General features: G+C 42.6%; 1 protein-coding gene across 2 annotated transcripts in view; it reads left to right on the top strand.

Annotated features, from left to right (window-relative positions):
• ST8SIA5 (ST8 alpha-N-acetyl-neuraminide alpha-2,8-sialyltransferase 5) overlaps positions 1-17,717 on the top strand; it is a 233,677-nt gene that overhangs the window by 51,519 nt on the left and 164,441 nt on the right. The window contains exon 2 of one of the 2 annotated variants that reach the window (XM_085629319.1): positions 16,610-16,717. The exons of the other annotated variant lie outside the window; for it this stretch is intronic. Within the exon in view, the coding sequence (XP_085485445.1) occupies positions 16,610-16,717 (108 nt within the window). The remainder of the gene's footprint in view (positions 1-16,609; positions 16,718-17,717) is intronic. 2 annotated transcript variants of the gene reach the window in all.

The following is a 17,717-nucleotide window of genomic DNA, read 5'->3' as shown; positions in this document are numbered from 1 at the left end:
CAACAAGAAGATATTATGAGACACAGTGGCATAGATACAGAATTGATGTGTAAAAAATAATGGTTTAACACCTTTCTTAAAATATTTGTTAGATGCTGAATTCAGCTATGCAGCGTTAAGAGTACATCTGTCAGCCGCTGCAGCAAATGCAAAATTGGTACACAAACATTTTGTATTGTATTAGTAATTAGACACCGCCTAGAAGATGCTCAGAGAATGTATCCCCCAGATCGAGTACGAGCTTCTCAATGGAACTCAACTCTACTTCCGCGACTGGATAACTTCACTTGTAGGGACCGCATTTTGCTCTTTTACAATGAGCACCTCCACGCACAAAGTAGTTCGCTTCAGTGCCAGTGCCAGTGTTTTTGTTTTTACTGTATAATTCGTTTAGTGTTGCCCTTATGTTTAGAGCCTGAGGTGATAACAGAATGCTTTTCTACCAGACGAAAGCACAGGGCACATTCCAGCTTTATTATTTCCTGTCATCTACCAATGCTGTTATAAATTCCTTTTGAAGTGTCCTTTATTTGATTGCTGGTGTGTCACAGCATAACAGGTTGCTTCTAGTTAAAACTGTTCTGTACTAAGTTATTCTATTTTTACCTTGCATGCAGTACACAATATTATACACGTGAATTCATAAGTGGACAATTCTTCAGAACACTTTTATTCTGGACTCAGTTTCACCAATGACTCTTTAATAAACTTTGGTCAGGAAGAAAATCAGCTTTTATAGTGTTAATTTACAGCACTTGTAACACCTTTTTTAAATTGTCTTCTTTCCTTGTTTCTTTCTTTCTATCTATCTATCTTTCCTTCCTTCTTTCTTTCTTTGTTTCTTTCCTGCTTTCTTTCTCTCTTGCCTTCTTTCCTTCCTTCTTTTCACCTTCCTCCCTTCCTTCCCTCCTTCTTTCCTTCTTCTTTTCTGCCTTCCTTTTTTCTTGCTTTTTCTCCTTCTTTTTTGCTTTCTTTTCTTCTTTCTTTCCTTCATTCTTCCCTTTCTTTTTTCTTCCTTTCTTGCATTTAGCCCTTCTTTCCTGATTTCTTTCTTTCTTTTTTCCTTTTTTCCTTCTTTTCTTCTTGCCTTCTTTCATTCTTTCCTTTCTACCTTCTTTTCTTCCTTCTTTAACTTTCTATCCTTTCTTGCTTTCCTTCCTTCTTTTCCTCTTTCTTGCTTTCTTCTATTCTGTCTTTCTTTCTTACTTTCTTTCCTTTCTTTTGTCTTTCTTTCCTTCTTCCTTTGCTTCATTTCTGTCTTAGTTATCATTCTTTCTTTCCATAACCCCTTCTTTCATTCCATTCTTCTTTCCAGCTTTGTATCATTTCTTTTATTCTTTCCTTCTTTCTTGCATTCTTACAATCTTCCTTTCTTTCTTTCTTTCTTTCTTTCTTTCTTTCTTTCTTTCTTTCTTTCTTTCTTTCTTTCTTTCTTTCTTTCTTTCTTTCTTTCTTTCCTTCCTTCTTTCTTTCCTTCTTCCTTCCCATTGCTTTCTTTTTCTTTCTTTACTTCTTTCATGCTTTCATTTCTTTTTTCTTTCTACCTTTCTTTCTTTCCATCTTTCCTTCTTTCTTGCATTATTTCCTTATTTTCTGCTTTCTGTTTTTCCTTTTTTTGTCTTTCTTTCTTATTCTCCTTTATTCTTTCAACTGGGTTAGTTGAATATTGAACCTTGAAACCAAGATAAGGTAGTGGCCTTTAATGTGAGTGTACCCAGATATGTGTTGGTTGAAATCTAGACAGTTAATCAGTTTCATACATTCCTGACCTTTCTGATCACTGACTTCAGCATTTGCCCACTAACAAAAGTCTCCACTTATAAATACCTGTGAGTAATCTACCAAGGGAGGGCAGATAACATTGTAAAACTGTTAAGGGAAGTCAGGCATATCGAAACGGGGTCGATAAGTATTTACGAAAATCAGATATGGTCACTAGACACTCCTTTTTAGGTCGAGCCTAGAGCCAGCGTGCATGCGCTGCTCTGCGAGACTTATTGTAGTGGATTAGGGAATAGAAGCCCCGCCCACTCTCCGCCCATATTTGCCATTGGTTTGCGTCATTGTCCGTCCTAAATGCTGGCTTCTGATTCATCAATAGGCTTGTTAGTCCCTCCTTAGTACCGCCTCCTCTTCATTTGTCACCTCCCATGGTGACAGGCCCCTTTACTTCGGTTGTTACACAGTACATGTTATTTAGACTGTGAGCGCTATTTTGTTTAATGAGGTTCTCCTACTGCAGGTACGACATGCTTTGGTGCCTTCTTTACTTCACCCCTCCCTCCTGTTTTCGTGCCTGCTCCCCCCTCCCGTTGTCCGTGCCTTCTCCCCCAACCTGCCCTCACGATGTCGGTGCCTTCTCCCCCCGCCCACCCGCTCTCCCGTTGTCCGTGCCTTCTCGCCCCCCGCCTGCCCTTCCGTTGTCCATGCCTTCCCCCCAGCCCACCCTCCCTCCCGTTGTCCGTGCCTTCTCCCCCGACCCTCCCTCCCGTTGTTGCAATGCAATAGGTATCCCTTAAATGCAAGACCTATTTCATTGCAAATGCTTGTATTGTATGTTTTATGTCCCTGTGTCATACTCACTCAGCCTCGAATGCAGGCAAACAGCACATGTTCCCGCCAGAATTGTAAGCATTATGGCGGCTCGGCCCATCCCCGCATTCCATAGAGTGTTGAATGGGCCTTATATCTCTCTTGTGAGCATCTTTATGGACAATTCTCCAAAACAGCTCAGTGTTGTAGCCAAAAGGGTCAATCCTGCTGCAACCTACTTAAAGTAAAACAAATATGGTTTAAAATTCTCTCATTTGAAAATGTTGCATGCCTATTATAGTGCTTTGCACTTTCAACACAATATTAAGACATTCATGGTAACACAACTAGGTATGTTTTCCTAGTTTTTGGAACTCCTGTTGCTAGCTTCTTTAAATTCCTGTCTAATTAGTCACCTTGGCAACCATTGGCCATGTGTCCCTCATCTACGGGCAGTTCCTTGCCTGAGCGTTGTGTCTCTAGCCACTGGCGTAACGAACCTTGAGGGGGCCTCCCTGCAAGGCACCAGGGGGGCCTCCTCCGGGCTCAATCAGGAGCTCTGCAGCCAGAGGGCTGTGCTGAGGGGTTCCCTGGAGCTTGGGCCCCCCCGCACCGCGGGGGCTGCGGGGGCCTGTGTTACGCCCCTGTCTCTAGCTCCAGGGGTCGAGACGGTCGTGGCCGGGTGAGGGGCAGGGGCTTCTGAGGCGGTTAGTGCTCAGTGTTAGCATTGCTGCGACACTCCCTTCTTAGACTGTCGTCACGCTGACATGACCCATTAAAGATGTAAGAAGCAGAGCGACTGGAAACATGGTTACAACTGTTGCTGCATTGCTGTAAACTTTAAGGATTAAGTATATGTTTATATTAATCGCTATCGTGTTGACATGCGCGGTTGTGGAAGGCTGGGCCTTAAGACGTCATTTCGAGCAATCTTGGGAAGGGGCGGGGCCACAGAACTAATTTATTCTAAAAATAAGAATCTTGCTTGGATTGGAGCAGTCTTAAGGGGCTATTTACTAATGTTGTGTGTGTATATAGCAAAAAGTGACGTGAAGTGGTGCAAAGCACGGCCAAGCATTGGTTCAGTTTACATATTCCAATAAAGCCTGGAGGCGCTGTGCAACATGCGCAGCACCGCATTAATAAAGCTTATTATGAATCAATAATTAATTTTACATCATTTTATCCAGAATATTGTAACCAAATATCCTCTGACAGAAATATAAAAAGATATCTAATTGCTCTTAATGGTAAATCTACACCCAATGCGGCAATATTTTTGTTACTTATGTTTAGGGCACTGGGGGTGCGATTAACAAACACATGTTTGAGTACAAGAAGTAGTACTGCAGGAGTATCATTTTACATTTGTTTTTATTTTTGCAGTTTTATATAGCTCAAACTCGACCTGAAGATATCGGAGCGCTTTACATGAGCAACAGTTACATCACACAATGACACATTTAGTTTTGTTAGGCGGGGGGAGATTAAGTCATTTGACCAGAACAACAGGATGTTGAGCCAACGCTAAGACTCGAACCAAGTACCTCAGCTCCAAAGTTGACAGCCTGGCATTAGGCCACATGCATGAACACCTTTGTGGATCAGCCCTGAAATACCCAACTCCCTATTAGTGAAATTTAAAGAGAGCACACAGTAATTTCTTCTTGTGAATATTGTGTACAAATAATTATTTAATATTCTCAAAGATTTCCATTTTATGTTTTGTGGCCAATTCGAAAATACATGTACTAGTACAAAAAACAGTGGGCCTTATTTATTAAGGCCTTACGCTGTCGTTGCGCACTTTTCAGTGATGCTGCAGCGGCATAATCAATGCGCCATACTGCGCCCTATTTACAAAGTGATGCATCTAGGCAGATGTGTCACTTTGTAAATGCCTGCACTTCATTATACCTCTGTCAGGTATGATGTATGCAGGGTGGGCGTTCACACATAAAAAAGGCTCGTGGAAGTGGCGCAGTGAAATCTTTGAGATTTCACTGCGCCACTTCTACAACTTGACTGCGTCAAATCCTTACACCTGCTTCAAACAGGCGAAAGGAGTGACGCAGGGCTTTTCATATGGGACTCGCCCCATGTGTAATGACACATTGCTGGAGTTGAATCAGGTAACCTACACACTCCAGCAATGCGTCATTACTTCACCACCACATTCATCAGGATTCCTGACGTATCTGGTCAATCTTTGCAACATGGTGCCCCATACTATAAATACGGTGCATCCATGGTGTTGCAAGGAGGGCGCAGTGAAAATTGTTGCATTGCTATTTTTCCCCAGCGATGCAACACTTTTCCTAAATGAGGCCGAGTATTAGGAAAGTACAGTGCTTTTGTAAATGCTCCCCAATATTTCTATCAGAATATTTTTGCTAGCAATCTTGCTCATTTCCTCTTTCACTCCATTCTTTGCTTCATTTTTAGGTCGAGCCTAGGGTCAGCGAGCATGCGCTGTTCTGTGAGACTTGTTGTAGTGGAGTAGGGAATAGAAGCCCTGCCCACTCTCCGCCCATATTTGTCATTGGCTTGTGTCATTGTCCATCCTAAATGCTGGCTTCTGATTCATAAATAGGCTTGTTAAACCCTCCTCCTCATTTGTCACCTCCCATTGCGATTGGCCCCTTTACCTCGGTTGACCCACGGTACCTGTTATTTAGACTGTGAGCACTATTTTCTTTATCCAGTTTCTCTTACTGCTGGCACGATGTGCTTTGGTGCCTTCTTGACTACCCTGCCCTCCCTCCCGTTGTCATGCCTTCTAACACCCCCTCCATCTCTCCCGTTGTCCGTGATGCCTACCATTTGCAATGCAATAGGTCTCGCATTTATGCGAGTTTGAGCTATTGGCATTGTAAATGACAATGCCTTTTATTTATGTTTTGGTTGTTTTTAAAACATAAATAAAACGTATTGTCATTTACAATGCCAATAGCTTAAACTTGCGTAAATGTGAGACCTATTGCATTGCAAATGCTTGTATACTTTTGTAACCTCCCATGAGCCCTGCCCCTCATGCATGTGGTGTTACTCGTGATGTTATTTATTAGTGTGTGAGCACTCTTTTTTCATCTAACGCTCGCTCCCTCACCTTGGCTACAGCTGATTTGGAGGTCACGATTTATTTGATGCTTTATGTTTACAAAAATTGCTCACTGCATGCTGCGACATTGTGCTTTATATTTACAAAAAGCGCTCGGTGAACGCCGCGACGTCACTCTTTAACTTTAATTATGTTGATTTTTACAATGTGCCACATCGCGCTTCACATTTAACATGGCGGCCATGCGATTTTATTTTGTGCTGTACGGTTCGCCTGAATCAACTTTTAAAACATTCTTTTTTTTTGTCAACAGGGCGCCATGCTGCGTGATAACTTTAACAATGGTGCCCGTGCACCTATTCAGCAGATCACATTTTTTATCAAGAGCGCTCCATGCCACGCTTTAACTTTAACAATGATGCCCGTACACCTATTCAGCAGATCCCGTCCCTTTAATATGCATGCTGTGCTCCCGGCCCGCTCCTCCAACTTGCTGCGCCTTTAAATATGTCTGACTTACATCCTGCTGCAAAAACCACCCACAGCACATACGGCATCGGCTTTTCAGCATTTTCACCAAGAGCTCTAAAATTCACAAATGCGAGACCTATTGCATTGCAAATGCTTGTTTTACCTTCCTTGCTGTTTACCTGAAGAACAATGTAGCTATTGCTAATAAATCTGGAGTAGAATCTTCCGTTGGCCATGTTTCCGACAGTAATCCGGATTTTCGACATTAAGTAAATCAAATATATCTATTCAACATTCATGGTATCCAAGTTTTTGGTGGTGGGGGAATTAAATGGTCATGAGAGGCTACTAAAATGTTTGCCCTCACCTGTGTTCAAGTAATGACTGGGTGTGGAGAACGAGTGTGGATTCCGTACATAATCAGTTTACTTAATAGGTCCGAGTTGATGTGATAGCTTACCGAATAGAGTGCTGTAAGTTCATTTGTAGAGTAAGTAAGTAATCCAGCATAGTGGATGGCCTCTGGACCCGACTGGGCATGTACGGGCGAACACGGGCTTGCCTTTAGCACACCAACGGTGCCTCCACGCCCCAGCTTTGAATAAATAGAGTGGAATGGTGTAAACCTGGGTAACTAGAGTGCACTTTCAAAAGGCGACTTGCTGTGTGCTACTGGCAAGTAGTAAAAATGGCTGCCATTAATCTCACCACAAGAGGTGGATCAACGTAATAGGAACAAGCAGAACCCCATAGAACAAATTGTGTAAACAATCAATGTCAACTAAAATCTAAACAACAACAGTGTTTAGAAAAAAAGAATGTGCAGCAGCAGTGTTAATGTTCAAGGAAAAATGATTTGTGCAATTATGCAAATCCTAACGGATCGATATTCAAAAAGGAATTCATCATTTATTAGCAGTTCCTGACAAATAACACAACAGTTAAAAACAACTTATGCAGAAAATCAATTGGTGCAAATAATTCTCAACAGAATATGGCCCCACTGGTTATGCTGCGCATTCCCACCATTGCTTTGAATTTGTAGTGTGGTACGGTGCAAATCTGGGTAACTAGAGCGCACTTTCAAAAATGGCATCTTGTCATTGCTACTTGAGAACAAACCCACTTTTGTTGCAAAGGTAGTGTCACCTTTTGATGTCAATCAAACAATATAATTGTCTTTACATTTTCAGAATCCAACTCATGCAGCTTAAAGGGCTTTGCATACATAAGACGTTACAAGAGCTTTTTTGTATTATATTTAGGACTCCTGTTCCTATGTTTCCTTTAATTTTTTTCTCTTGTGTGTGGCAATAGAATGTTTGTGTGCACAGCAGGCTGTTGAGGTAAGCCACCAGGTGAGCATGTTAGATCAGTCGCGACTGGTGAGTTTTGAAACTGGTGGGGCTGTGCATTAAAGGGTGAAAGTCCAATGCCAATTTATGGGTGATGGGGGCTCTTGCCGAGACAAATGTGGAAAATTGAGGCTAAAATTGTGCATTTTGCAGCAGATGTTGGCAGTGCTCTCACCTACCTTGTCCTCGTACAGTGTCTGGCATTGTTGTATTAAGGCAAAAGAGTAAACTGCCAGAAAGACTGTCGCCGACCAATGACCAATCACTGTGTAGCTTCAAAATAACACCACACAGTGATTGGCCACTCGTGTAATTGTCCTGCCTCCGTGCAGTCTTGTGTGCCCTTGCCTACAGGACTACAGGCCAGTCACCAAAACCAATCCAGGCGCTGATCTCAGACTGTTGAGTAAGAAGAGTGCCAGGATTGGTTGAAGCAGGGAAATCCAGCGCTCCATGGAGACTGGGGAGGCTGTGTCTGTGTTCCCCGGGTCCTCAATGCAGCACAGATTTGGGAGACAGAACAAGACACCCGTCCAACCTGACATGCGCACTACACTGTCTTCATCCTACCATAATGCGTCATTACTCTCACTGTCTTTCTGCCAAATATTGGTCACACCCTCTAAGACACCTGATGCTGGCAGTACAATGGAAAGAGCGCTGTGCTTGGGCGAAGGGCAAGGGGGTAGGGCAAGTCATTTTAATTTAAACTATGGCATGAAATGAAATTAAATGAATGAAATGAAATGAATGAAAATGAAAAGAGGATTTATTGAGCGCGATAGCTACCCTGAGGCGTCCTAGCGCTGGTGGACGGCGTGTGGATGAGAATTAGGACACTAGTCTGACTTATTGAAAAGCAGGGTTTTTAGCTGTCTGCGGAAGGAGAGCAGGTTGGGCTCTGATTGAAGATGGAGGGGGAGGGCGTTCCAGAGCTTGGCCGAGTTATAGGAGAATGAGCGGCCCCCACATCTTACTCTTTTGATCCTGGGAACCATGATAAGGAAGGAGGAAGTTGATCTGAGCTGTCTGTTCAGTATGTAGGGGATAATCAGTGATTGGTTAATAAGAGCGCCCGTTTTCCAGAAGGCTCGGTGGATGATGCACAGGCTCTTAAATTCAATTCTTTCCCTCACCGGAAGCCAATGAAGATTCTTCAGTCCGGATTTGATAGGGAGTCGACGAGGGATCTGGAGGAGGGTTCGTGCTGCGCAGTTTTGGATGACCTGGAGCTTGCGTAGAGTGACCTGAGGGGCCCTCAGGTAGAGGGCATTCCCGAAGTCAAGGCACGACAGAATGAGACCTTGGATCATAATCTGCCTTGCCTGGAAGGGTAGTAAAGGAAGGATTTTCCGAATAAGCCTGAGCAGACCAAAGCACGTCGCTGAAAGTTTGGCTGCTTGGCAGTTAAAGTTAAGGGGCCCGATTCACAGAACTAACTTAAGACAAAATCCTAAACTTACTACTTTTGGTATTCACAGAAGTTAGGATTTTGTCTTAAGTTTGTCTTAAGACAAACTTAAGACAGACTTAAGACAGACTTAAGACAAACTTAATACAGACTTGAGACAGACTTAAGACAAACTTAAGACGACTTAAGACAAACTTAAGACAGACTTAAGTTAGGATTTTGTCTTAAGTTTGTCTTAAGTCTGACTTAAGTCTGTCTTAAGTCTGTCTTAAGTTTGTCTTAAGTTTGTCTTAAGTTTGTCTTAAGTCTGTCCTAAGTCTGTCTTAAGTTTGTCTTAAGACAAACTTAAGACAAAATCCTAATTTCTGTGCATACCAAAAGTAGTAAGTTTAGGATTTTGTCTTAAGTTAGTTCTGTGAATCGGCCCCAAGGGATTTATCCAGCCAGATGCCTAAGCTCTTAATTGTATCCTTGTATCAATGTGATTTAAATTATAATTTTATTGTGAGGTGGCAACTCAAGGGCGGAGGGTCAATGCCCCTTGAGCTCCAATAGAGGAACTGTCCCTGTGTGAGATACCTCAAATAATGTAAAGCCATTCTGTCTGAGGTGACTCAGGAAATCATTTAAAGTGCTCAAAGTTCTCAAGAGTATTCTTCCTCTGCAGCAGAAAAGTATTTACTTGTACAGAGACACATTTTTGTCCAAAGCAATATAGAGCTTCTTGGTAGCACAGCAAACATTATTGCGGTCTGAAAAACAAGATAACAGCACCCATGTTGACTGTGAAAACTCATGCAGAAGAAGAAACCTCAGCCTTTACATTTTCGGTGATAAAAGATATGATAGTTAAGGTGCTAACTATGCAGCTATTTGGAAACATTTCCATCATAATACAAGTAGGAGACATATATATGCCACAAAGTATGTCAGTCTGAAATTCTTTGTGACTAATGTGCAGATCATGTAATGTTCCAAAAGAGCATGCTACTGGTTATTTTGGTGGTCCATCCATTACTGTGCATCAGAAAGCATGCCCAAAAAAAAGTGGAGCACAGAAGTTAGCACAGCTGTATGCTGTGCTATACACTATAGGTGTCACTCATATGACTACCCCATTAGTTACTGTGCAACAGAATACCTATACTGTTGGACTTGGCCCTTTCTTCTGGGTCATCCCTAGACTTTTTTCTTCCTCCTCCTACTTTTTGCTGAATTTGTTTTTGTTGGCCTTAGGACCATAGCACTCTGTGCACTTTACCCCTGCTAACCAGTGCTAAAGTACTTGCGCTCTTTCCTTAAAACATTGTATAATTGGCTTTGACCCAATTGGCATATTTGATTTATTTCCAAGTCCGTAGTAAAGTGACACTACAGGTGTCCAGGTCCTATAATTTAAATGTTTCTAGTGGGCCTGCAGCACTGGTTGTGCCACCCACTTAAGTAGCACTTTAAACGTTTCTCAGGCCTGCCATTGTAGAGGCTGTACAATGACAGGCCGGAGAAACGTTTAAAGTGTGCAGATTTAACCTGCCATGTCAACCTCGCAAAATAAACTTTTTGCTAGACCCAAATCTTAATTTTGAATACATATGTCACCCCTAAGGTTGGCCCTGGACAGCCCCATGGGCAGGGTGAAGTGCATTTAGAAAGTTGGACATGTACTTTTAAGTTTTATATGTCCTGGTAGTGAAAAATTCTTAAATTAATTTTTCACTGATTCAAGTTCTATCTCTAACATTGGAGTTGCCTTGTTACATTTTATAAGTGTAATTTCCAAATGGCAAGTGATAACTAGTTAATGTTTGGTGCCTCTGGAAGCCAATTTTAATTTAAAATCCTAACTTGTAGTTAAGTCAGATTTTAAATTGCAATTCTAAAAATGCTACTTTTTTTTAGTATTCTACCCTCTTTTCCGGTTTCCATGGTGCACACCCCCACCCCTCTCCCCTTGCTCGTGCTGCCCACCCCTACCAGTCATCAGAAAAATCGCTAGATGCAGCCAGAGCTTGCCGGATAATATTGCTTTTTTCTATATTTGCTTTTTTTCTAACTTTACTCTTAGCCATGCCGCACAGCCACGCTGCTGTACAACATGGCTAAAACACACTGACAAAGCCAATAGCTTTTGCATAGGTGAGACCGATTGCCTTTGCAGGTGCTTGTTTCAGTCTTGGACAGCTGCTTGAGATCTCTTCTTCTGCTCAATGTTTTATAGCTCAGGAAAGGTTGTTGAATGGCTCCCTTTATGCTCTCCTGCTTGCTGAATATTGTCTCTCTGCGTAGGCACACAGATGTGCGGCTTACAGGTAACATAGTTCAGGAGACTCATATATTTGTTGTGGGACATGCCCCACAGCTATTAGGAGCACCGGCTGGCAGCAGAAAGCACCCAGGTTCCCAGCCAATCACAACGCTGCAATGCATCATTGTCATTAGTCTGAGTGCCGTGGTTCGGTGCTCAGGCAGGGACTGAAAGCCTGGGCATGTTCTCCACCCAAGCAACCTGGCTGGAGAACATGCCAAGTGCGCATGCTTGTTTGGCCAGCCCAAGACGGCTGGCCAAACTGTCATGCATGCTTCAGTGTGCCCACCACTCCTCCCTTTGCAGTGCTCTGGCATCACGGAGCCCAGCCCCTCCCAGAGGAAACAACGGAGGCACTGAAATAGCAAAAAGAAAATGATGATAACATTCCGCTATTATCATTTTATTTTTCCTTTTTGCACTGCTCAGAGAGCATTGGGTGACGCTCCTCTGCCTTAGCGGAGGGGCCGGCCCTGTGTCTTTCCCCCATTTTGCACCATCTGATTAAGTCACAATAGTTAGCTATTGTGTCATGCCTTTTGAATGATCACCCAAAATATGAAAAAACAAAACCAATTTGGTGTAGTGCATACATGTAAAACCTGACATCTCTGTGCATAAATGTAACACCTGACATCTCTGTGCATACATGTAAAACCTGACATCTCTGTGCATAAATGTAACACCTGACATCTCTGTGCATACATGTAAAACCTGACATCTCTGTGCATAAATGTAACACCTGACATCTCTGTGCATACATGTAAAACCTGACATCTCTGTGCATAAATATAAAACCTGACATCTCTGTGCATACATGTAAAACCTGACATCTCTGTGCATAAATGTAACACCTGGCATCTCTGTGCATAAATGTAACACCTGACATCTCTGTGCATACATGTAAAACCTGACATCTCTGTGCATAAATGTAACACCTGACATCTCTGTGCATGCACGTATTACCTGACATCTCTGTGCATACATGTAAAACCTGATATCTCTGTGCATAAATATAACACCTGACATCTTTGTGCATACACGTAAAAACTGACCTCTCTGTATATACAAAAAACCTGACATCTCTGTGCCTAAATGTAAAACCTGACATCTCTGTGCATAAATAAAAAACCTGACATCTCTGTGCATAAATATAAAACCTGACATCTCTGTGCATACACGTAACACCTGACATCTCTGTGCATATACGTAAAACCTCACATCTCTGTGCATAAATATAAAACCTGACATCTCTGTGCATAAATGTAAAACCTGACATCTCTTTGCATACATGTAAAACCTGACATCTCTGTGCATAAATGTAAAACCTGACATCTCTGTGCACACACGTCAAACCTGACATCTCTGTGCATACACGTAAAACCTGACATCTCTGTGCAAAAATGTAAAACCTGACATCTCTGTGCATCAATGTAAAACCCGACATCTCTGCACATAAATGTAAAACCCGACATCTCTGCGCATAAATGTAAAACCCGACATCTCTGCGCATAAATGTAAAACCTGACATCTCTGTGCATAAATGTAAAACCTGACATCTCTGTGCATACACGTAAAACCTGACATCTCTGTGCATACACGTAAAACCTGACATCTCTGTGCATAAATGTAAAACCTGACATCTCTGTGAATAAATATAAAACCTGACATCTCTGTGCATTGATGTAACACCTGACATCTCTGTGCATACACGTAAAACCTGACATCTCTGTGCATACACGTAAAACCTGACATCTCTGTGCATATATTTAAACCTGACATCTCTGTGCATAAATGTAAAACCTGACATCTCTGTGCATACACGTAAAACCTGACATCTCTGTGCATATACTTAAAACCTGACATCTCTGTGCATGAATGTAAAACCTGACATCTCTGTGCATAAATATAAAACCTTACACCTCTGTGAATAAATATAAAACCTGACATCTCTGTGCATAAATGTAAAACCTGACATCTCTGTGCATACACGTAAAACCTGACATCTCTGTGCATACACGTCAAACCTGACATCTCTGTGCATACACGTAAAACCCAACATCTCCGTACATACACTTAAAACCTGACATCTCTGTGCATAAATGTAAAACCTGACATCTCTGTGCATAAATGTAAAACCCAACATCTCTGTGCATAACTGTAAAACCTGACATCTCTGTGCGTAAATATAAAACCCAACATCTCTGTGCATACACGTAAAACCTGACATCTCTGTGCGTAAATGTAAAACCTGACATCTCTCCATACCAGTAGCTCCTGAACATATCCGTAACATTCTTACATGCACACATAAACGATCACTTCTCCCCAACATGAACAAATGAGGGCACTTTCAGTTGACCGGGAACAACTGGGTTCTATTGGACCACGTTACTAACATGTGAGTTTTAGACATTTATGGAGTCCAATCCAGCTGATGCCAGATGTATGCTGGAACTGGCTATTTGTGTCTGAAGGCATCGATTGCATGTAGCCTGTAGAATATTGTATAGAGATGTTGTATACATTGTGTATAGCTTATTATCGCCGGTTAAGCAAGAGTTCACAACATTTCATGTATAAAACCCAGAAGAAGGTTGTTGAAGAAGACAGGCAACAAGTGTCTCCGAATGCCCCCACAGCCTTCCATCTCTGACTGTCAATCAAGCCACTGCATGACGCCCCAAAATTCTATGCCTTCACAACCTAGGCTGTGTAGAATAGGCAGGCACAGGAGCAACAGTGACAGCGGTTCACAACACACCACCTCCTCTTCTTAGAAACAAGAAGACCCAATACTATAGGAGCAGGGTGTAGCTTCAGGGTGGGTTTGGGGCGTTACTCCCGCCCCCCCCCCCCCTCCTAAAAAATGTATTCTGTAGCAAAGGGTACAGGTGCTTTCAGCCGGCTATGGTGAGGTATCTGCCGTATTTCAGCCTGAATTTTACATATTCACACTGACAAAAACACACACACAGACGCACACGCTCTCTCTCTCTTTCGTCTCCGCCATAAACTTGGTGAGTGTGAAAACTTTTGTGTTTAAAGTACCCCTTACAATCCGCACTCCTCTCTCTTTCCACTGCCTCTTAAGCCCCCCCCCCCCCCGTGTCCTACCCCTCATAATATATTTTAGTAAAATATGCCAGCGTGATTGTTGGTAATCTGAAGCTTACACCCCCAATCTTACTCACCAAGATGCACCCCTGTATAGAAGACTTTGGAGAGCCTGGATAGAAGTGTCTTGCTCTAGATGCACACACGTCTATCCTCGCAAAACAGATAACAACCTTGCACTGGCCAATATACACTACACAACAGAGGTCAAAATACTCAATAACACCCTCCACTGCAATAAGGATCAACAGAACACCTTGTGCACCCTCTAATGCACACAGGGCCAGGAGGGTGGCATACACTATTCCCTACTACACACAGCCAGAGGAATACTGCATTCAAGCTGTTCTGTACACAGGGTCAGAACCTTTGTACATACATGTGTAATTGTAAAGCACATGTTCGCCCAGGGTACCTTGGAGCTGAATAACAGATGTTTATTGTTACTCAAATCAACGGTACTCATTTTATCAACCTCAGAAGGATGAAAGGCTGAGTGGATATGCTGGGATTTGAACCTGTGACCATGAGGTCGAGAACAGGCCCCTAGAGTGGATGCATTTGTCCACTAAGCCACCAGACGTGGCTGGTGGTGGTACCATCCCCTACCACACACTTGACCAGGAAGACACCAGATTCATCAGCTTCTAAAATCAGGACTGGGACCCTACACACCCCATCATCTACTGCACACAGAACGAGGAGAAAATGCATTCACCTTCCATTGCACACATCATCAAAGTGCATGACTTCCCGTCCTCTACTGCACACAGGACTAGAGCTACACCTTGTTCCTCATGACTCAGACTGCAGAATTATTAGACTCATTGTTGATGGCTGTTGCGTTGATGTTGCAGAATCAATTGTGCTCCAAGTCAATACCTGTTCGGCCACCTATACAGCAGTCAGAGTATCTCCTACAGCATTTGATCTTTAAAATACTCCAACATGCTGAAGGTATCCATATCATCTTCAGCTTCCTCCTTGTGGTCGAGTGCACGCACCAATGTGCTATTCTTAAAGCTCCTACCCAGACGTATCTTGCACAACTCTGAAGATGTTCTACTCTCTTCCAAGTGGTGCAGCTAATCTTGAATAATCTGATACTAGGAGGCAATTCTCCGTTCGTTTGGTTGTTGACACCCGTTCTTGCTAAAATTACAAATCAAGTCGGTCGGCCCTAACTTCTCCCAGTGTCCGATACCAGGACTTGTTAGAACAAGTTCTCTTCAGCTGACTTGATGAGTTGTGGAGTCTGTAGGCTGTCATGGTGTAAGACGTTGGGACATCAACGGTTTATGTTCTCCTCCCTTCCGTCTTCAACAACTTGGTGTTCAGATTCCCGCTGTTGCCGATGTTGCACATTTGTCTCTTGGTCAAGCAGAGGGTCCATACAAGTTTGTGCAGACAATGAGTACTAGGTTTATTGAAGAGAGCGCGTTGCATGCCTTTTGGTAGAAGCCCCAGACTCTTCAGCTGATTTCATGAGCTGTGGAGCCTGTAGGCCATCTGTGGGGTAAAACATCGGCGGGCATCAGTGCGTGCATTGCAACAGACCTGATTTAAGCGGAAAACTTCAGATATTTTTTAAGCCCAAACTGGCTTTATTTTAGCTATCTCCCATCTAAAAGCACATCAGTTTCAATGTAAGTCAATAGGAAAAATTAATTCGCCCGTTTTTCTTTTCAAAATCTCCCTCTTTCTAGGTTCAAAATGTTGGCATGTATGTGAATGGTTCATTTTCCTCTCTCTTCTGTCTTCAACAATTTTGTGTTCAGATTCCTGTTGTTGCCGATGTTGTAAAGAGACAACAGTCTCTTGGTCAAGCAGGGGTCCGGACAAGTGTGTGTAGACAATGAGTACTAGTTTATAGTCATCCTGCTCAGCCCACCCGCTGCAAGTACCAACTCAACCAGCATTGGTACCCAAGCATTCTATGACATCACATCCTAAGATAATCGGAGCAGGGAAGGGATGAGCGGCAGGTCATAACGAATGCCTTCTTGTGTTTGTCTCTTCTCGGCATACTTGGATTGAGTGATCTGAGCAGATATACCCCAACTGGTCCCAGCAGAATCTATTTGTACCCGGGGAACTGGAATTTTGCCCAAAGTAGGGAAACAAAGGGATACATTACAGTCACAATCAAAACCAATGAGCACAGTAATTCAGCCATAAGCACTTAAATCAAGCTCTGATTGTGTGTGGGCAAAACAGGTATTGTTGGGCGGACTAAATAACACTTTTTTAAATCATAGAAATAAATCTTACCTTATGTGTGAATTTGATGAACAGAAAATAAAACTGAAAAACCAAATGAGTGACATGAAATACCAACTGCCTCGTTTTCTCAATAGAGGACTGCAGTTTAGCTGGCAGAGTGGAGAGGAGTTGGGGAATTGGAGCGGGACCTTTAATTTCACGGATGATGGAGCAGTGAAGACTGGCAGTGACGCAGACGGCAGGTACAGACCACAGCAGAATATTAATGGGGCTAGGCGCCAGCCAGGCCAGTGCATTGCATTGTTCTCTTTATGTTAAAGCGGCCTGTGAAATCTGTGTAATATGTGCATGCACAGTTCCATTGCATGTGTGATCAGTGATCACAGAGAATCCATTCAGGCCAGAGAACAATATGCCCTCTTTTATGTTATGAATGATAAAAATCCTTGTGTTCCTTTTGTATTAATTTACCCGTTCCGCAGAGCCTCTAGTTCATGGATGATATTCTACTGGGTGCACATGATGACTGACAAGTACTTTACTGTCATTATGTTACAGTACATGGGATCTGTTATTGGCACTGGTATAGGAAAGGCTTTCTGCGGTGGGAATTAATTTAACTTAAGTACTTAAATAGAGCAACAAGGACCAAAAGAGGTATATGGGTTTTATACATTTAAGAATGAACTGAGAATATGGGAATACATCAAGACTGTAGTGGGTTAGACAAGCAGTCAACATTTGGGTCCTGGTGATCTGGGAATTACAAGGCAAACTGCACTTTAACATGTAGTTGACAATATGTGCAAGGTTTCTGCAGGGTACCAGCACTTCCATATGCATATATGTGATGCAAGGTAGCAGAGATTGGGTGTAACATTACTGCTTTACGCCCATCCTATGTCTTTTCTGTCTTTATGTGCGGTAAATTCTGTTTTGCCTTGCACAGTTACTGGCTCCTGGTTTTGATTTTCAAAATGTGTGTAGACCATAAAAAAGGATAAAAGGCAAACAGAGTACATAAAAATGAGATGCTAGAGTGGACCTAGCACACACTGATATATATATGTATGAGTGTAGATGGAGCTATTTCCCTAGATCTTCACTCATTATGTAACCATCCAGCTCAGTCAGACTATTCTTATGAAGAAACTGCGTTACTTGTGATGGTGGAACATCTCCGGGCAAGGTTGGATGCTGATCAAACGGCGGCGCTTATTTTGTTAGATCTTAGCGCCGCCT

The sequence above is a fragment of the Triturus cristatus genome, chromosome 2_1 (assembly GCF_964204655.1).
Source record: "Triturus cristatus chromosome 2_1, aTriCri1.1, whole genome shotgun sequence".
Lineage (NCBI taxonomy): Eukaryota > Metazoa > Chordata > Amphibia > Caudata > Salamandridae > Triturus > Triturus cristatus.
Note: the sequence above shows the minus strand (reverse complement) of the source record. Positions and strands in the feature narration are given on the sequence as shown.